This window comes from Rattus norvegicus, chromosome 19, assembly GCF_021556685.1.
Source record: "Rattus norvegicus strain SHRSP/BbbUtx chromosome 19, alternate assembly SHRSP_T2T, whole genome shotgun sequence".
Taxonomy (NCBI): domain Eukaryota; kingdom Metazoa; phylum Chordata; class Mammalia; order Rodentia; family Muridae; genus Rattus; species Rattus norvegicus.
The window spans coordinates 67,235,833-67,256,450 of NC_141552.1; the positions used below are offsets into that span (position 1 = coordinate 67,235,833).

General features: G+C 49.9%; 1 protein-coding gene and 1 non-coding gene across 4 annotated transcripts in view; one reads left to right on the forward strand and one right to left on the reverse strand.

The window, feature by feature from the left end:
* The window catches only part of Abcb10 (ATP binding cassette subfamily B member 10), a 34,175-nt gene that overhangs the window by 2,743 nt on the left and 10,814 nt on the right, over positions 1 to 20,618 (reverse strand). The window contains 12 exon segments of one of the 3 annotated variants that reach the window (NM_001012166.1): positions 1,157 to 2,663; positions 2,800 to 2,834; positions 3,776 to 3,819; positions 6,602 to 6,782; positions 8,769 to 8,848; positions 10,796 to 11,005; positions 11,968 to 12,063; positions 14,453 to 14,588; positions 15,546 to 15,692; positions 16,862 to 16,996; positions 18,616 to 18,818; positions 19,960 to 20,160. In NM_001012166.1, the coding sequence (NP_001012166.1) occupies positions 2,396 to 2,663; positions 2,800 to 2,834; positions 3,776 to 3,819; positions 6,602 to 6,782; positions 8,769 to 8,848; positions 10,796 to 11,005; positions 11,968 to 12,063; positions 14,453 to 14,588; positions 15,546 to 15,692; positions 16,862 to 16,996; positions 18,616 to 18,818; positions 19,960 to 20,160 (1,736 nt within the window). In that variant the 3' untranslated portion in view covers positions 1,157 to 2,395. 3 annotated transcript variants of the gene reach the window in all.
* LOC120098684 (small nucleolar RNA SNORA2/SNORA34 family) lies at positions 12,789 to 12,925 on the forward strand. Its single transcript, XR_015644474.1, has one exon. It is a non-coding gene; the product is annotated as a small nucleolar RNA SNORA2/SNORA34 family (small nucleolar RNA).

Below are 20,618 nucleotides of genomic sequence, written 5' to 3' on the forward strand. Positions count from 1 at the left end.
AGAAAAGAAAAAAAGAAACTAAATATGTGAGCTGGGGAGATGGCTCAGTGGTTAGGAGCACTGACTGCTCTTCCAGAGGTCCTGAGTTCAAATCCCAGCAACCACATGGTGGCTCACAACCATCTGTAATGGGATCCGATGCCCTCTTCTGGTGTGTCTGAAGACACCTACAGTGTACTTACATATAATACATACATACATACATACATACATACATACATACATACATACATACAAGAAACTAAATAGTGGGTGGTGGCAGCATGGGTGGTGGTGAGTTTAAGGCCAGCCTGGTCTATAGAGGGAGTTCCAGGACTGCCAGGGCTACTGTCTCAAAAACTAGGGGTAAAAAATAAAGTGAGTATGTACAAAATGTTAAATGATAGCCATGGGGCTGAAGCCATGAATCTAAGTCAGTGGTAAAGCACTTAGCACGGGTGGGGACCCTCGGATCAACCTCAATATCATAACAGACACAGACTATGTTCACTATAAATTTTAATCTGATATAAAATGTTAAACATACTAAGAAATAAAATGTGGTGACTCAATTGGACTTTTGTAATGCTTCCCCACCAGCCTGATTTGCAGCTGCCCTGAGTTCTGAGAATGCCCTGCAAGGAGCTGAGGAAATGCGGGCAGTGGGTGAGGACCGGCACAGACCGGTGTCTACCAAGACCACCACGCACGACCCCGGAGCCTCGTCCTCGTCAGTCCCCAGAAGTAACACAGACTCTGACACTCTGCCTCTCACCAAGAGACTTCTTCCAGAATGGCTAGAGGCAATCAGCACGGCAGTGTCTGTTTAACTAACTCTTGGGGTAGCTATGCCTCTGGCTCTACATTGCCAGCATTTAAAAAAAAAAAAAAAGCACTTCTTCCTGAGGCAACATCCAATCAACAGCACTGATTTTAAAAAAGGGCAAATTCATTGGCCGTTGTCATTGCCATCAGAGCTGTGATACTAGGTGACAAACCACAGGCACAGGAGGAGCAAGGGCACTTTTATAGAGCAGCTCCCTGTCAGGGTTCCATGCACTCCGTGGAGTAGGGCTTCCAATCTCTTCAGATGTCTCTCTGAAACAGTCTCACAAGAGGCTGGCTTTGAACTCACTAAGTGCCGGGGCGCAGGGTGTGAGCCACTATACTCCTTTCCTTTTTTTTTTTTTTTTTTTTTTTTGAAACCAGAACACTTATTTCATGAGTGCTGAAATCTTCAACATGAACTGGATGCTGCAACAATTTCACTCTTGGGTCTAGGTTTTTCCTTCACAGGAGCCATGTCTAAACCTAGGATAGACAATCCAGGAGCCTCATTCCCCCAGGCCCAGCACTGTTCCGCCTCCTGGTCTTGGCACTCTGTTAAAGACTCACTTGTGCTTGGCAGGGCAGCCACACTCGCCGCCACTACAGGTCGACTTCGGAGGGTGGTAGGACTTAGCGTAATGGAAGCAGGACAACGTGTCTTAGTTCTGAAGCTTTCCAAAGGATGACGTTCCTTTTGTTGCCTTGCTTCTGCAAGAGCCACCGTACTCAAGTCTGAAAATTCTATTATTCAGATTCGGCCTCATTAATAAAAATTTAAAATATAAAACTACAATATACCTGTGAGTTACATATTTAAAATGGGTATTTTTTCTCAAAATACACGCTTCAACGAATGTGAAATGGATTTTCATTCACCTCTGTTGGTAATACCTGGTTGTTTGTACCTTGCTTCTCAAAAGGAGTCAAAGAACGAGGAAGTGATAAAAACAGAAGCTTTCCAGCTCACAGAACGGGATTTCTACCTTTGGCAAATACATCAGGCTCTCCAGTACCCAGATGGGGACACTGCACATTCTGACAGGTACGGACGGCCTGTAGTGTCCCAGAATTCCGACACCTGAAGATGAAGGGGACAGAAAAGGCAAACTTTCCCTCAGTGGCCCAGGTAGGTGCCCCAGTGATTAGGAAACTGGCTTAAACTGGTTAGGCATTTAGTTTCCAGTTCCCTTTTTAAAGCTGTCACCTGAGACCAGCTCAACTCTGGCAGCAAGCACAGGAGGTGAGGTGTTCCGCTCAGCCAGCAAACACTGGAAACCTGCAGTCACGTCAGTGCCTTAGACATTTAGAAAGTTACAATTTTACAGCGGCACAAAGGCCTGGGAGGACAGGTACACCCATAAAACAATTTTGTACATTCTTCGTGGAAAGAGGCATGTTTCAAACAACCGAAGTACTCACAGGCTTCACTCAGCCTCTAGGATCTGTTCCCCAATGCTGTTTGGCTTTAAGGTCTCTCAGACAGCCCACCCCTGACCGCTGCTTTGTCCCTGTCTTTAGACAGGGTATTGATAAGTAAATGCTGGAGTCCAGTCCTTCAGCCTCAGCTACCCGAGAGCTGGATGGCAGGCTACGCCTGTGCAGGTTCCAGGAACTGCTCTGCCCCGTTATGTAGCAGGAGACTCTGCTTGTTCATCAGTTTTCTGTAAAGCCCATTGGGCTTCAAAAGCAGCTCCTCATGTGTCCCATGTTCACAGATCTTTCCTTGGTTAAGGACGGCAACGAAATTGGCGTTCTTAATGGTGGAGAGGCGGTGGGCTATGATCAACACGGTTCTTCCCTCCATCAGCCGGTCAAGCGCCTCCTGGACCAGGTGCTCGTTTTCGGCATCCAGTGCGCTGTGACAGACAAGGCCACACAGGAGGCAGAGATGACAGAGCTGCACACATGGCTGCACACACTGCGAAGACACCCTCCAGCCCGGACACACACGCCAGACACACATCGTCACCCACGTCACAGAGATAACCTCACCTGGTTGCTTCATCGAGGAGAAGAATTTTGGGGTTCTGAAAAAGTAAAAATGGAAGAAGAGAAATGGCAGATCAATGAACACAGCTCTGGACAGTGAGCAGACGGCTAAGACAGTTCAGCACGGAAAGGTGCTAACCACCAAGCGTGACAGCCTTAACTCGACTGCCAGACCCGACAGCATTAGAAGGAGAGAACTGATCTGACAAGGTGTTTGCTGGCCTTTGTGTACCCCAACCCAAGGTAAATAAATAAAATGTAGTGAAAACATTTAAAGTCGACCATTATACTTCTTAAAAGAGTTATTTATTTATTTTACATATGTGAGGACAATGCTACTCTCTCAGACACACCAGAAGAAGGCGTCAGATCTCATTACAGATGGTTGTGAGCCACCATGTGGTCGCTGGGAATTGAACTCAGGACCTCTGGAAGAGCAGTCAGTGCTCTAAACACTAAGCTGTCTCTCCAAGTAGCTCCAGTTTTTAAGCATTTTTTTAAAAAAAAAACTTAATCAAAGGGAAGTTATTACATTGATTTAAAAATGAAAAGCAAAGGCTGGAAGACAGCTACAGTGTATTCACATACATAAGTAAATAGTTGTTTAAAATAATCACTACATACTGAAGAGAGTAGTCAGGGAGATGTTTCCTCAAAAGCACAGAGTCTGCCTCCCCACCAAGAGGTTCTTCCTTCTCCTGGCTGGAAATCTGTCTGCTGGAGGCATCTGATCTCCTCAGCAGAACAACCGAGTAAAGGCTAAACCCCACTCTGACACTTCGTTCATCATCAGCCACCAGTCAACTGATTGTTCCAGGTAAGAGGTCCCCAGACACTACTTCCACAGCAGATTGTAGAGACGTCTCTCAAATGTGACAAATACTCGGACAGTAAGCCCGTGAGCGCAAGCGCTCACACACACACACACACACACACACACACACACACACACACACTCCTCACAAAGTCGTCGTCTTACCTTCAGCAGAGCTCTGGCTATTGCGATCCTCTGCTTCTGCCCACCTGACAGAGACAGAGAAGGCAAGCGTAACAAAAATGCTTAGGAAATTTCCCACTAAGACAAGTGATAATTTGGAGGGAACTTTTTCCATTTAACCACAATGTTTGGGCAGGACTTTGTTTTTAACCACACTGTCCTACCAAACTGCAAAACAAGCAATTACTATAGCTAACGCAGACCGAGGCTTTCCTCCTTCACAGGGGATTTCCCTGAGCACACAGGCCTGTTGATCTGTAACAGTCGTGACTGGAGCAGACCCTAGGATTGCTTCCATTTCTACCGGTGAAAACTGATACCTGGTGTGGTGGTGAATGCCTTTGATCTTAGCACTCGGGAGGCAGAGACAAACTGATCTCTGACAGGATGTGGCCATTCCTGAAACTCCAGGGAGTAAAAAGCAGCAGCGATGCTTTGCACACATCTCCATTGCTCCGTGCTGGCACGCGGCCTTCATCCTTCCCTCCTATGGTCTTTTGTCTCCTTGCCCCACAGGTTGGTTTGTTTGTTTGATGTGCACAAGAAGCTGGAGGTTATAACCCAGGCACTTGTCCCCTTCTCTTTTAAGCCCGAATTCCATGCAAAATCAGGGAGCAGGTGGCGTGTTCAGATGCAGGCTTGGAGTGAGGAATCCAGCCATTCCCATCCGCCTTGCATCTGGCTCCTTCCCAAGACGCCATCTTCCAGCAGACAGGACTGCCTGGCGCTCACACCTCCTTATGTGGGTGGGTGGTCTAATGAGACCCCATTCTACTTGAGGTACTAACAGCATCCTTTCAAGCTGACCAATGATGGGACATCTTCATTCACAGTGACACTAGGTTGCATGTCATTTCATCGAGGTGCTGCCCTCACATGGAGCCATTGTGGGATGCAGCAAATCCCCAGCCTGGCCCTCCGAAGTGTGGAGCTGAGTGCCCCAGAGTGGTCCTTGGAGCATCCTGGGGTGAAATCCTGTAGCAGCGGCTGGTGCCCCCTGGAATACTGCCCTCGACATCAACTAGCATGCGGAAAACCTATAATGAAATATCTACTCCCAGGCATTTGGGTGCAGCGGGATATAGCTACACTTCTGGAGGGTGACACAGGAAGACTAAACATTCTGAGCCAACCTGGATGGACAATGAGATTGCGCCTCAAAAAACAAAAGGAGCAAAGGGCCTGCAGCCTCCTTGACTGAAACGGAAACCTGAGGATCCTGCTAAAATAAAGAACGTGCAGCAATCGCTCCAAGGGAGCGGGGGACGTGAACGATGAGCCCCCAGCCATGAGTCTCCCGTGATGATTGCTCTTCAATCAATAATCATGGTATTGTTACTTCATTTGTCCTCTGTGGTCTAAGAGGTCTCAGAACCTCTAGAAGAAATACGTTTCAGCATTGGCATCGAAAAAAGAAGTTTTGGGGGCTGGAGAGATGGCTCAGTGGTTAAGAGCACTGACTGCTCTTCCAGAGGTCCTGAGTTCAATTCCCAGCAACCACATGGTGGCTCACAACCATCTGTAAAGAGATCTGATGCCCTCTTCTGGTGTATCTGAAGACAACTACAATGTACTTATATATAATAAATGAATAAATCTTTAAAAAAAAAAAAGAAAAAAGAAGTTTGTGTGCAACAAAAATGTGCTCGTCTTTAGCTCCAGCACAGGTCGCACTTCACACTGTACAGCCAGTCGGAACGAGCTTCCCTTTCCCCCAAGAACGTGATGCCCACTGTGAGCAAATGTGCAATTGTCTGCTGGACGTGAAGATGTCCCAGAAGGGCCAACCCTGCCTCCCCGAGGTGAAGCCATTCACATGCTCAGGCCCGAAGGCCACAGAAGGATCACAGTCTCTCTTCACAAAGCCCTCAAGTCAAGAAGGCTTTACGTTTTTCAGAGGTGCTTTAAGGAGACAAGTACAGCCTAGGAGGTAGCTTGGTGGTACAATGCTTGCCAACAATGCTTAAGGCCTGGGGCTCTACTCCTATCGCTACACAAGACAATGAAAGGGCATCAATGAAAGAGATGGCAGATGATCCATCAAAGTGTTCACTCTTTGCCCTGTCTGCTGGAAAGTTCACTGGTCCTCACTGGGAAATAAGAACCCTTTGTGGTAATATGAATAAAAATGGCCCCATAGGCTCATATATGTGAATGCTTTGTTACCAGAGAGTCAGTCAGTCTCTCTCTCTCTCTCTCTCTCTCTCTCTCTCTCTCTCTCTCTCTCTCTCTCTCTTTGCTTGCTTAGGATCGGGATGTGCTCCTTCTCCAGCACCATGCCTGCCTGCTGCTGTCATGCTCCCCCTGCTGCGGTGCTCCCCACCATGATGATAATGAGTTACCCCCTAAAACCATAAGGCAGCCCCTAATTAAATGCTTTCTGTTTATAAAAGTTGCCTTGGTTGTGGTATCTCTTCACAGCAACAGAACAGTCTGAGATGACTTCTGTGCTGAGTTTCTGTGAGATAATCCTTTCCCTCAGGCAGGCTGTCATTGACCACTACATCACACCTCTCTTCTTTAATTCCCTAAAGCCTCAGGTTGCAAAGGACATCCTTCCTCTTCCTCAGATGAGCTCAAAGGCTTGTTGTCACTCACGAACTAGCAGCAGTCCCAAGGAAAGTTCTGGGTACAAGTGAAGGAAACACATCCTTTCAGGAAGGATGAGGGAGTTCTCCCAGACTGCAAGGATGGGAACCTCATCTGTAACCGACGGTGCAGCGGGAACCACGTGGGAACGTCCTGGGGTAGGTGCTTCTGCTGTACTGCGGGAGTTAAGTCAACAAATGCTACATGAGGACCACGTACCAGACAGGAGGACACCCTTCTCCCCAACCACAGTGTCGAAGCCCTGTGGGAAGCTACGAATGAACTCAGCAGCATTGGCCACTTCTGCGGCCCTCTCCACCTGCCGGGCTGTGACCGAGGAGAGGTTGTCAGCACCATAGGCAATGTTTTCAGCAACAGAGCAGGAGAACAGGACTGGCTCCTGAAAATGGAAACACAGCACATTTGTCAGGAACTTCAGACAAATCCCATGGGCACCACGGAGCTGAGGCCGGGCCTCGGTCAAGAGTGACGCACACTGTCTGGAGGTCTTGTTCTTCTTCAGCCTCACCCAGCTGACTTTAAAAGTTCCAGTTCAGGTAAAGGTGCCGGTCGTCAAGCCTGATAACCTGAGTTCTCAAGCCCAGAACCTCAGTAAAGGAGAGAACCAGTTCCCCTAAGCAGTCACCTGACCTCCACATGCACACCATGCTTTGTGTACATGCATGTGTGTGCACATACAGACGGGGACACACACAGACACACACAGACACACACAGACACACACACACACACACACACACACAGACACAAACACACACACACACACCCCCCAAATAATGTAATTTTTTTCAAAAAGGTCCCAGTTTACCACGAAAAAGACCAATGGTTTGCTGTCTTCACCACACTGTGGGAAGGAGACCACGATTGCTGACACATGACATTCTGTAGGGCTAGCAAGGCCTGGAGGACCCAAGTCTGACAAAGGGTCCGTGTCTATCCCTTGCTTTCTGACAAACGACCAGACCCCACCACAACTTCCTGATGGAACCCAATGCAGCACAGCAGTCTCTCGTCTCTCCTCTGCCCTCAAGACACACACTGCTGAGGGAGGTCTAGGCGGTACCCCGGCTGTACCATCCACCACTCTAGTGCACAAGTCCCCATCACAGGGCAGGAACAGGAGGCACGGGAGTGACCACAGGGTGCACAGCGGTGAGAGAAAGCTGGCTGGGATTCGGCTGTTGCTCCGTGCGGTCTTGTACAGGCAGCTCTGTGAAGAGGAGCCACACTTGGTTCCCACAGCCTTGCAGGGGAACTGTGAGGAACAGCAAGAGCTTCTGCCAGTGCTTCCTCGAGCCCCCAGTGCTGCACAGAAACACCAGTCTTGGCTCTCAAAAAAGTCAGCACTGCAATCGATGAAGTCTGTTTAGTCCCTGGGCCCCAGGAAGTTTATGTGTGGAGTAGGTGTGTGTGTGTGGAATGGTGTGTGTGTGTGGAGTGGGTGTGTGTGGAATGGTGTGTGTGTGTGGAGTGGGTGTGTGTGGAGTGGGTGTGTGTGGAATGGGTGTGTGTGGAATGGGTGTGTGTGGAGTGGGTGTGTGTGGAGTGGGTGTGTGTGGAGTGGGTGTGTGTGGAATGGTGTGTGTGTGTGGAGTGGGTGTGTGTGGAATGGTGTGTGTGTGTGGAGTGGGTGTGTGTGGAGTGGGTGTGTGTGGAATGGGTGTGTGTGGAATGGGTGTGTGTGGAGTGGGTGTGTGTGGAGTGGGTGTGTGTGGAGTGGGTGTGTGTGGAATGGTGTGTGTGTGTGGAGTGGGTGTGTGTGGAGTGGGTGTGTGTGGAATGGTGTGTGTGTGGAGTGGGTGTGTGTGGAATGGTGTGTGTGTGGAGTGGGTGTGTGTGGAGTGGGTGTGTGTGTGGAATGGTGTGTGTGTGGAGTGGGTGTGTGTGGAGTGGGTGTGTGTGTGGAATGGTGTGTGTGTGGAGTGGGTGTGTGTGTGTGTGGAATGGTGTGTGTGTGGAATGGTGTGTGTGGAATGGTGTGTGTGTGGAATGGTGTGTGTGTGGAATGGGTGTGTGTGGAGTGGGTGTGTGTGGAATGGTGTGTGTGTGGAGTGGGTGTGTGTGGAATGGTGTGTGTGTGGAGTGGGTGTGTGTGGAATGGTGTGTGTGTGGAATGGGTGTGTGTGGAATGGTGTGTGTGTGGAATGGTGTGTGTGTGGAGTGGGTGTGTGTGGAGTGGGTGTGTGTGGAATGGTGTGTGTGTGGAATGGGTGTGTGTGGAGTGGGTGTGTGTGGAGTGGGTATGTGTGGAGTGCTGTGATCATCTGGAAGCCTCTATCCCACTCCTGACAAATATGAGACTGAGGAAAAGCACAGGGGAAGCAGCTCCGACGAAGGTAAGTGAAAGGGAAGCCTGTCTTCCTACCTGACTTACTGTCCCAATCTTGGATCTCAGCCAGACGGGGTTTAGCTGACGAATGTCATGGCCATCAAGACTGACTGTTCCTGATGGGAGAAGGCAGAGGTCACCACAGGTCAAGGATGATAAGCAAAGTGAACCCAAAAAGGAAGAAAATCTCCGATTCAGTGCTCCCACCCTCACTCCCTTTCTGACACAGGATCTCATGCAATCTAGTTAGCCTCAAGCTCCCTGTGGCACCAAGGGTGACCCTGAACTTCCCCTCCTCCCTCTGTCTTCCTGGGAGGGGGAGGAGTGTGCCACTGACCCCTCTGCCCCTAAGGCTGTGCTGAGGATCAAATCCAGATTTATGCAGACTAAACAAACACTAACCAGCTCATCCCCATCCTCAACCCAGGCAACTTTTGAAGACTGAATTTGTAGTCAGGACTTGGAGTGTCGCTAGTGGTGAGATATTCCCATGGCATGTGCAAGGGCCTCCGTTCTGTCGCAATCACTTAAAAAAAATGAACTTCCATAGTGTCCGCATGGAACCCAAAACCAACAAGGCAGGGACTTTCAGAGCAGCAGGAGTCTTCTGTGGTGTCTGAGGCTAGATCCTTCCCTAGGGGATGTTGAGCCTAACCAGCCCCCCTTCCTGAGTTTGGAGGTGCTGGCGGCTGGGCTACCTGGTAATGTTGGTGTTCCACGAATCTGATGTCTTTTGCAGAGCCTTGATTCCAAAGAGAAGCGTGTGGGACAGGGGCACACACAGCGTGCACTGGCTAGCAGTTCTGACGGCAGCCTCCTGACTCTACAGTCTCCTGATCATGCTGGAATCTATCAGAAGAGACCATGAAGGCCTGCTTCAGGGATGGGGAGTGTCCTGCAAGTTTAAACTGGAGTCTCTTCAGCAGCCTAAGACTGCAAAACGGTACACGTACATACATATCTCATGAACGGATGAGACAGCCTCACACTGGCTTTCAAAGTCCAAAAATTAAAGCTCATGTAGGCAGGAAAAGGGGTAAAGATAAAAAGTAACACCCTCTTGCTCTTAAAGGGTGGTAAAATCCTATTGAAAACATAGCCAAGCAGTGTGGTGCATGTCTTTGCTCCCAGCACTTCCGAGAAAGAGGAGGAAGAAGAAGAGGAGGAGGACGAGAAGGAAGGAAGAAGAGGAAGAGAACAGAGGAAGATGAAGAGAGAGGAGGGCTGGGGAGATGGCTCAGGAAATAGAGCATTTGCCACAGAGGTAAGGACCTGAATTCTGTAAAAACACACACTAGATTACAAAGAAGCAAGCACAGCGGATGCAGCCTGCAGTCCCGTGCCTCCGAGAGCTGAGGCGGAAGGGCCGCATGTTTAAAATCAGCCTTGCAGAGCTCAGCGAGAACCTGCTTTGAAAGAAAAGGTGAAGAGGGTTGGGGGGATCCTGCTCGCTCAGAACAAGGTCAGCAGCGTCACCACACAGAGGTGGACCCTGGCCGCTGGATTAGCTGTTCCTAAGACAATTAAGGAAGTGGGCCTGGTAGTGCATGCTTGGAATCCCAGCACTCAAGGAGACAGAGGCAGGAGGATTGCTGTGGTTTGAGATGAACCTAAACCTGGGTTCCATGCCAGTCAGAGCTTCAAAGGAGACACTGCCTCAGTAAACATAACCAAAAACAACAACAGTGACAACAAACAAACAAACAAACAAACACAGCCAAGAAGGGGGCTGGAGAGATGGCTCCATGGTTAGAGCACTGGCTGCTCTTCCAGAGGTCCTAAGTTCAAATCCCAGCAACCACATGTGGCTCACAACCATCTGTAATAGGATCTGTTACCTCAGCACATGTCAGGGCAGAGCTCCGGTGTGGGTATGGGAGAGCTGACAGCACCCATGGCTGCTGGCACCAGAAGGCATCTACTGGGCACTGCTGACCCATTTCCAAGGGCAGGAATATGGGGAAGTGTTGCCAGGTATGGTCTCCCCTGGGCATGGGGTGGGAGCTGGCGGCAGGAGAAGACCCCGACGGCTCAGGGATGCCTCTGCCTGCACTGCCACCTACCAGAACTGGGGTCGTACAACCGCAGCAGGAGTGAGACCACCGTTGATTTCCCAGAACCACTAGGGCCAACCAGCGCTGTGACAGATCCAGATGGGATGGAAAGACTGAAATCCTGGAACACGGACACCTCCGGGCGAGCAGGGTACGTGAAATGCACATTTCTGAACTCCAGGGCGCCCTGGAAGGTTTTCTCATCTAACACGATCCCCTCTGAAACACAAGAGGGGAGGCAGAAAGCTACAGTGAGAGTGGAGCTCGGGGCGCCCGTCTCCGTGTGTGTCCCCTTGCCTGACTGAAGTGAACAGAAACAGATGCTCCTGGAGGAGCTGTGAGGAGCGCTGCATGCTGGGCTTATCATGTAAGGTCTTGTGTGACCTTATGGACCTGAGGTGTCACCTTCTCTTGGGAGCAGTGTGAAAACCGACCCTTGGGTCTGACCCACCTCAGTCACAGTGCCACTGTGCTCAAGTAGCTTCTGTGCAGAGTTCTTCATCTACTCCAAATGAACGTTTTGAAGGCACAGTGACAGGGATGCATGGGAACCATGAGGATAAGGAGGGTCAAAGGTTTCTTAGCCCCAGTGTGGCCTGGCCTGACATGGAACACACACCACTTATCACTGGATCTCACGCTTTAGCTTTTATCAAGGCCACAGCACTGTAAGCGCCTAGCAGTATGCAGACATCCCCTGGGTGCTGAGTGGTGCTGCTCATGGCTACCCTCCGCCCACATCTCCTGCAGGTGGTCTAGGCCCAGGGCTTGAGGGACGGTGATGACAAGGAGGAGGAGATGGGCCTCCACTCGGTACCAGCAACCCAGCATTACTGCCCAGAGCCAAGAAATGTGAAGCCTTTTATTCATCTCTGCCTTCCCCAACCTCTTACAACTGTCAGGATCACTAAGGAAGGTTGGAGAAGGCCATCTGGGTGTCCCTGCTTGCTGCTACCCTGCCCTGGGTGGTAATGAGTGGCTGCAGGTGTACATACAGCATGCCGTGTCATCAGCCCCACATTTCCAGAACATCCCCCTAAGTGTACCTATCAGTGTCCCATGGGAACCCTGACCTCCCTGTTTTGCAGTTGGGGCCACCTCTTGGCAGTGGCCCATTCCCTGAGGAGGGCAGAATGCCAGTCTAACTGTCAAAACTAGGAACAGCCCCACCGCATACCCACCGTTAAAAGGCAGCCGTGGTTGTCTCTCCAGCAGCTCCCAGAGCCGCCCGCCAGCACCCAGGCCCTTCATCAGCTGGGAGTAGAATGAACTCAGACCTGAGGGCAAGAAGAGTCTATCATCAGCTGATGAGAAAGGCCACAGGCCCTCCTGCCTGGGGAATCCTGGAGACAGCAACCACAGCTGTCACTGTGTAACCTGTCACTCTCTCTGAAGAAGCTGAGGCCTTAGCTGCTCTACCTCTTACCCTAGTGCTCCTACAGCCTCTCTTTCTCAGAGTCCTATTAAGGAAAATGACCACACTGCTCACCAGTGACAAGTCACAGCACTGCAAGGAAAGCCACCTCCTCCTCAGACAGCACTTCAAGTGCAGCATGGGAGCCTTCCCCATGTGAACTGAAATCCCTACAGGAAAGCTCCTACAAGGGCCTTCAGAGACAGGAGAATCTTAAATGTGCACAAATAAGAGAAAGATGCCAGCCAGGAAAGGCTGCATGCTTTACTGATTCCAACCCCATGACACTTGAAAACTTCCAAACAATACAGATAGTAGAAAGCAACCTGCCAGGGGTAGAAGAATTAATAGGTAGACACGGAAAAGTGCAGGGCAACCAGGGCAACTCTCTTCTGATGTTACAATGGTGAATTTAGGGCAATACACATTTGTCCAGACCATACTGTGTGTGTGTGTGTGTGTGTGTGTGTGTGTGTAGACTCAGCAACTGTGTAACAATGGCCGCTCTGGTGAAAAGGGTACTAATCCTGACACTGGGGTGGGACAATCACTGAAAATGCAACAACGTTGCTTTTTAAAAAGAATTCTAAGACTGAAGACCAGCAGTTGTACTGTAGCTGTTGGTTTCAAGCAGACGCGCGACGCCTAAAGAACTGTCTTCCTGTGGTTTGTTGGCTATTCTGGACTTCAGTAGAGAATGACTATTCCATTTGGAGGAAACAACCCCTTGTTCTGTCTGGTTTGACAGCTTCAGTAATGACTGATTCTTAGGAACAGCAGAGTACTGCTGGGAAAAGTACTGGGAAAAAACTAATTACTTAAAACAAACAAACAAACAAAAAAAGATCTAAGGCCCATGTAAATTCCAGGCCAATGGGGTCTATATAGTGAGTTCCAGGACAGCTTTTAAAAAGGTCCAAAGGTGAGTGTGGTGACCCACACTTGTAATCCTAGTACTCAGGACACGGAGGCATGAGATTTCAAAGGCAGCCTGTGCTATACAATAAAACTCTCGAGTAAAACAAAAATACTTGGGCTGGAGAGATGGTTCAGTGGTTAAGAGCACTGACTGCTCTTCCAGAGGTCCTGAGTTCAAAGTCCAGTAACCACATGGTGGCTCACAACCATCTGTAATGGGATCTGATGCCCTCTTCTGGTGTGTCTGAAGACAGCTACAGTGTACTTAATACAATAAATAAATCTTTTAAAAAACACTTTATAGTTATTAAAACATGTAAATATATATGTGTATAGAACATATAAATGCTACTCTCAGCTTTTCCCAGAGAAGCATCTCCTTGTAGTGAATAGCAGTGAATAGAGAGGCTCAGCCATGACCCCAAAAATTGGCAAGATATCCATTGAGAGCTCACCCCTAACAGGGCTTTTATAGCACCTCCACTAAGGCTCAGGAATATTTGCCAAAGAATGGATCAAAAGGATGTCAGAACAAGAAGACAGGAGGAGGGGCTGTGGAATGCTTTCTTCCAAGCATCGAAAGCCTTTGCCATCAGGAGCTCACCCACCGGAGCCATGGTTGCAGACACTGGACCCCATAAGACTGGCCCTGCAATGGGCAAGAAAGGGGCCGACAGGGCCCTGCCATTCTCTGCTGAACTTCTGGCAACCCATAGCGTCTGGGAAAGGGAGGGTCACTGTCTTCATCTGTTCCCACTGTTATCCAGAGCCACACGACAATCCAGGTTAAACTCAGTGGGACTCAAAACAAAAACCCATGAGCATGGGAAGAAATCTGCGAAGAGGAGCTGACAGGGAAGAAGAAAGGAGAGGATGGGTGGAGTGGGGGCGGGAGGGGGAGACAGAATGTCCTAGGCACATGGTATGAAACTGTCAAAGAACAAAATAAAATTAACAAAAGCTTATTATTAATTCTGAGGGAAGAGAGGAAAGAGAGACTCTGAGTATGGACAGCTTAAGAGTCTGGGTAGCAACATGTGTGAGGTGAGACTCGCCCTACCCAGGCTCAGGGCCTCCATCAGTGCTGCCAACGATCACACATGCCTCCCCACCCCCCAATGGAAAAACACATTCTATAAACGCAGGCTGGAAAACACAGCTCCCCAGTGGTCCTAAGCTGTGGAAGGACACCACGGCCCCAAATTTCCCAACAGGGAACCTGCTTGCCCACTCACATAACTTCAGTTTTGCTTAAGAGACTGGCACGGTAAGACTGCCTGCTCATGGGGCCTGTTTTTCAATGTGCACCCTCAGAGCCTGTTTATATGATATACCTCCGATGCTCAGTCCGACCCAGAAAGCGTACATGAGGAAGGAAGAGAGCTCGCCCACTGTCATGTGGGTGCTGCCCAGCAACAGGCCTCCTTTGTACAGGACAGACAGCACAATCAAGTTTCCCGAGAGCCCAGCCTACAGGAGGAAGAGGACAAAGATGTCAGTGCGACCAAAGGCCTCTCGGGACAAGAGTACAAACCAGGCCTCTGCCTCCCTTTTAACAGAAAACTTCCCACAGAAAGGTTTTGAAATATTTGCAGCAGTGGAGGAAAATACCTGCATGCCCACAAGCACGCGCTTAGACACTACTCCCCTCAGTCTACTCACTAATCTACTCAGCTCAGAGAAGAAGAGAGTCGCACCTAAGCCTGCCTAACGGATGTGGATCGGTCTGCCATGTTCGTGGCTCTGAGGAGACATCCTCCACATGGAGTTGCAGCCCTAACCCATCTCTGTGAGCTTCAGTCCCTAGTGAGACCTCTGAATGCTGCTTCTCTAGCCATTAAACAGCCTCTGGGGTTTGGACGGAGATGTCTTCATTTTCTCTTTATCTGATTTTGGTTTCTTTGTGTTTGACAGTCTCACTGTGCTGTCCAGGCTGCCCCAAGCTCACTACAGAGACCAGGCTGTCCCAAGCTCACTACATAGAGCAGGCTAGCCTCAAACTTACAATACGCTGCCCATCTCAGCCTCCTCAGTATGCCCAGCACACATGGTGGTTTTTCATTCAGAGTTCCTGGGCACTCTGTAACCAGTTTCTTATACTTTCTTCTAGAGTGCACTGAAATTATGTAACCCTCAAAGGAAGCAGACAAATGAGGGTACATCTGAGGTCCCAGAAGCCTGTGTAAACACATGCTGTGGCCCAGTCTTATGGTGCAGAGCATGACTATGCAATGTCAGTGGTCTTCGATGCTGCCCTGCACATCGGGGACTAACAGCAGACCTTGCACATGACACTTCCTTGCTTTCTTCTCCTGTCATAAAAACAGCTTAAAATCCAAGTCCATCCTACGATTGAAATAAAACTATTTCTACTGTGTCAAGAGTCACAGGATAAAAAAATCTCACCACCTGCAACGATCCACTTACCGCTCCAAAGAAGCCGGCTCGTGCCAAGGCCTCCTTCCGTGCCAGCTGCAGCAACTGGTCCACTCGGCTGGTGTACTTCTCCACTTCTGTCATCTCCTTCCCAAAAGCTCGGATGGTTCTTATGTTTCCAATCCGCTCCTCAGCTAGCTACAAGGATTCGAGCACATGGTAAGGGCTGGAAAGTCGGCTGGGCAGTTAGGAACACTTGTTGCTCTTACGGAGGCTCTAAATTCCCAGCATCCACGTGGTGGTTCACAACCCTCTGTTAAGTCCGGCTCTAGAGGATCTGATGCCTTCTTTCCTTCACTGGCACCAAGCACACATGTGGTGCACAGACATACACACAGGTAAAACACACATAAAATACACACACGCATACGCACGCACACACACACCCCAAAGGGAGAGTGTCACACTGTAATTGACTGTGAAGTCGTCAAAGTGTGTTTCTTGTTCAGTATTCTACCAAAGGAAGGCTCTATATGAGTAAGATCACAGCAAAATGCAAAGAAGAATACATTTTTCTGTCAGACAATATAAACTGTGGGGCTGGAGATGGCCCAGGAAACTAAGAGTGTTCTGTGTTCTTGCTGAGGAACTGAGTCTGAGCTCACCAACCTCACCACTCACAACTGCCTGCCTCAGGGGACCAAATGCCCTCTTCTGGCCTCTGAGGGTAACTGCATTTATGTATACTTACCCCACCCCATGTATATGCAATTATAAAATAAATCTTTTTTAAAAGAAGACAGTGCCCCACAGTGTGCTTTATGGAACTAATGAAGACATGGTGCCCGCCAGACGCCACGGTGCCCACTGGACAAACACATTAGCTTCTGTTTGTCTTTATTTCTGTCTTTTGTTCAAAGAAAATGTTTAGGGAGGTAGCCTAGGCTAGTCTCAAATTCATGATCATCCTAGCTCAGGCTACAAAATGTGGGCTTCCAGGTATGTTCCGCCATAGCTGGTCATATTAGCTTTTCGTCCTACCAGGAGCAGTGACAGAAGGCAGTGAGAAACTGACACACACCAGGTGTAGGGCTCACAACTGAGGCCAAGGCAAGAGGAGTACCGTGAACCTGAGGCCAACCCTGGCTCCAGGCCAGCCTGGGAAACAGCAAGTTGATGCAGTCTCAGGTAAGTGGCTAGCCAGGTATAGAGTGTTTCGAGTCTGTCCACTGAGGGAAAAGGAAGGGCCTCATGGCCTGTTTCTTTCCCTGGTGCTGATAGTGGGAAGGAACACACCTTGTGCATCATGCCTCTGCCTGTGGCTCTGAGCCCCGCCCCTGGATCACACACTCTGGGAAGGTCAGTACCTGTGTGGCTTCTGCCAAAGAGTCCTGTGTGGCTTTGGACAGTTTCCGTAGATATCGCCCGTAAATCACAGCGAGGACAGAGATAGGTGGCACCACACTCAGAACAAAGGTGGCCAGACTTGGTGACACAAAGAACTGTCAAGAGCAAAAGTCAAGAGCGTTTGTTCCTTGAAGTGGCAAGGCATCCTCAGACCCACCATGTACAGCCCGAAAAGACACTGTCTCTAAGCCAAGCCTCCTAATTGGGCTGGGTTTCCGTGCCATGTTTGATCCTAACAAAACCCAACACTTTTAACCCCAGCACTCAGGAGGCAGAGGCTAGCCTGGTCTACATAGTGGGTGACAGACCAACCAGGTCTATATAGTGATGCCCTGTGTCAAAATCAAAACAACCTCAAAGACTCATGGAGGGCATGCTCCCGAGGAGGCTGCGGCTAGACGGCTGGGGAGAAGACGTAGCCAGTACAGCCTCTGGCTAGTTCTAACATGTTCTAGTATGTTAGCTCACATCCTCAAGGACAGAGAGGGAGGCAGGACAGAATGACGCTCCTGTGCTCTGCACTGTTCAAACCACATCATGAGTTCTACATTTGGGTATAATCACTCTAAGGCCCTGAGTGACCAGAATTTTCCACATACATCAGATCAGAGAAGTCACCGAAGTGCCCCATGTTACATGCAGCCGAAGCAAGGCTCCTAACGCACCCGCCACAGGGTTGGGGCTTGGGAGGAGACTTTCCAGAGCTCAGCAGCCTAGAGCCAGTGGACCAGCTCTTGCCAATTTAACTGCAATAGTGGCCCAAAGAATGCGACCTTCTTGAATCATATTAGACTTCCTCAACTCTGTGTGTGGCCATTGTTTTAAATGGTCCTATGACTCCAATGCATTGTTAAACCTGCCCGGTCTCACTTGCACAGACTATTCCTTCCCTCGAACCATGGCTCTGCTCAGTAACTGGCAATCCCTTTTTATGTCCTGCCCTTGGCTTTGGCTTGGCTTTTGGTTGCTGTTGTTTTTTTTTGTTTTAGCGCAATCTCATATAGCCCAGGCTAGCTTCAAACTAGCTTGTGTAGCCAAGAACGACCTTACCTTTCTGATTCTCCCGCCTCTATCTATGGCCCCGCCATATGTCACCATGCCAGGTGTACTGGACATAGAACCCAGGGCTCAGCGCATGCTGGGGAAGCGCTCTGCCAACGGAATCGCAGCCCTTGCTTGCCTTTTTTTTTTTTTTTTCTTTTTTTCGGAGCTGGGGACCGAACCCAGGGCCTTGCGGTTGCTAGGCAAGCGCTCTACCACTGAGCTAAATCCCCAACCCTTGCTTGCCTTTTAACCTCGCCCCATGAACATTATGACCACACTCGCACGTTACTCAGGCCAGCAGGGCTGGCTGGAGTGAGCTGAGCATCAGAGATAAACAGACGTCTGTGGAGCAAAGGCCACCTTGCAGGGGCACAGAGGTGAGGTCTACACCCCTTTAACTTTACACTTGGTTCCCAAAGGTGCTCCTCACCCTGACACAGTTGGCTGTCTTCACACCTGGTTTTCAGGAAATGCCACTCTCTAAGTGATACTTACTCAAGAGAGCTGTAGGCCAGGCCAGGAGAGGTGATCCCTTTGTCCCTACAGACGGGGGCAATGCTCTCGGTTCTATATGCTTACAAAAGGACAAGAACATCTCAAGCCTCTCATGGCCACCAGCTGTGGTCCCAAGAGGTCTGACAGAAAACGCCAAGAGAAGAGGCGGACATACCATCATGCCAACACCAACCGAGGCCTGGGCCACAGCCCTCAGCCCGTCAGAGAGATTCTCGGTCACGGAGTGGCCCAGGAGTGCGGTATCCGAAGAGAGGCGGTTAATCAACTCGCCCGTGCGGGTCTTGTCAAAGAAGGCAACCTCTTGCCTTAGAATGGAGGAGAAGAGTGAGGTGCGCAGCCTGTTCACAATGCTCTGACCTGCAAAGCAAACGAAGTGGTCAGAGGTGACGGCAGCCACCGGCCACTTGTGGGACGGCCACCACCGGCCACTTGTGGGACGGCCACCAGCAAGCTGTTTATTTAGCCCTTACATCAGCACATCAGCTCCGTGGATCCTAGCACGGGACGGACTCATACAGGTCCTGGCCTGCATGTATCTGTATGTAACTTCCTGTTAGCAACTACAGACTGTGGGAGCCGGGAGAGGAGATAGTGACGAAGTGTCATGGCCAGTGAGAAGATCCAGCAGATGAAGGTCCCTGTCATACCAACCTGATGACCTAAGGCATCACTTGGGACCCAGAAACCCAGATAGAGGTGGCACCGACTCCAGAACGTTTTCCCCTGATGTGCATGCCTGCCTGCACATGTATGTAAACATATCATAACAACGAAAAACACATTTTAATTCTTTTTCTTTTCTTTTCTTTTTTTCGGAGCTGGGGACCGAACCCAGGGCCTTGCGCTTGCTCTACCACTGAGCTAAATCCCCAACCCCACATTTTAATTCTTTTTTTTTTTTCTTTTTCTTTTTTTCTCTTTTTTTTTTTCGGAGCTGGGGACCGAACCCAGGGCCTTACGCTTGCTAGGCAAGCGCTCTACCACTGAGCTAAATCCCCAACCCTTCACATTTTAATTCTTTAAGAGGTAACATGGTCCTTGGCATGTGAGGAGCATCACGGACCCGGAGCGTCAAATCTGTTCATGACTGGCTGCCCTTACATGAACTGCACTTTGCAATGGCAGGAACGGGTTAATCAGCCGGACATCATCTTACCAGTCACACAGACCTGGAACGCAGTCCTGGGCTACCAGCAGTGCTGCTGCTAAACCGAGTTCTCTAAAGGACAGCCACTCAAGTTCCCGCCCCGGTGGCCACACAGCAGTATGGAGCAGACGGCCCTTGCTTTTGCCACCTGCTCAACCCTGACCATGAGAAAGCAGAGAATGATGTAATGCCACAGCAGAGAATGATGTAATGCCACAGCAGAGGATGATGTAATGCCTTCCTGGTGGGATGTGAGGTCCGAGTGCAGTATTAGGAAGAGAAGGGGCCTGGAGCAGTGACACTCGAAGCCCTGACCCGACCCCAGGTCCTCTGTCACCTAATGAGACTGACCTGAAGACTGCATGAGGTAGACACGGATGCTGTTCGCGGCAGCGCCACACAGGAACACACAGGTGAGCCCAGCACAGAGGCGAGTCAGGCTGTCGCCAAAGTCCTCGGTTGGGTTGGTGTAGATGACATCAATGATCTTCCCCAGGAAGAAGGGGGCCGACATGGTGATGACACTGGACACGGCAAGAAAGCCAACCGCAGCTGGAAGACAGGAGTGACGCTCAGACTCACAGCACAGCACAGGGCCATGTCGAGCACACGGGGCCTCAGGCCCACATGGCCTCAGTGGCTGGGCGCTCTCCTTCACCAACTGGCCTGTCTAAAGGATGAGATGGCTTCGGGTTAAGAACAAGAATCGTGGCTGTGAGAGAATGTGCGTTTCCTCACACGGCTAGAGAAAAGGATGTTATGGCTTGTATTCCTTCCCCTAAGGAGCACCTGCAGCCACAATGGCCTCCCTCCTGTCTTCTGGTATTCAAACTCATCTCAGATCCTGCTTCTCTTGTATTTCTGCTCCTTGCTCTGACTCCTTGGCTTCTGACTACACCTTTGCTCAATGGGCAGACTATCCAGGAAAGTTATCTTCTGTGTGTGTGAGGAAGGGGAAGCCTTTTGGAGACAAGGTCTACCTCTGTAGCCCAGGCTGGCCTCAGAATCAC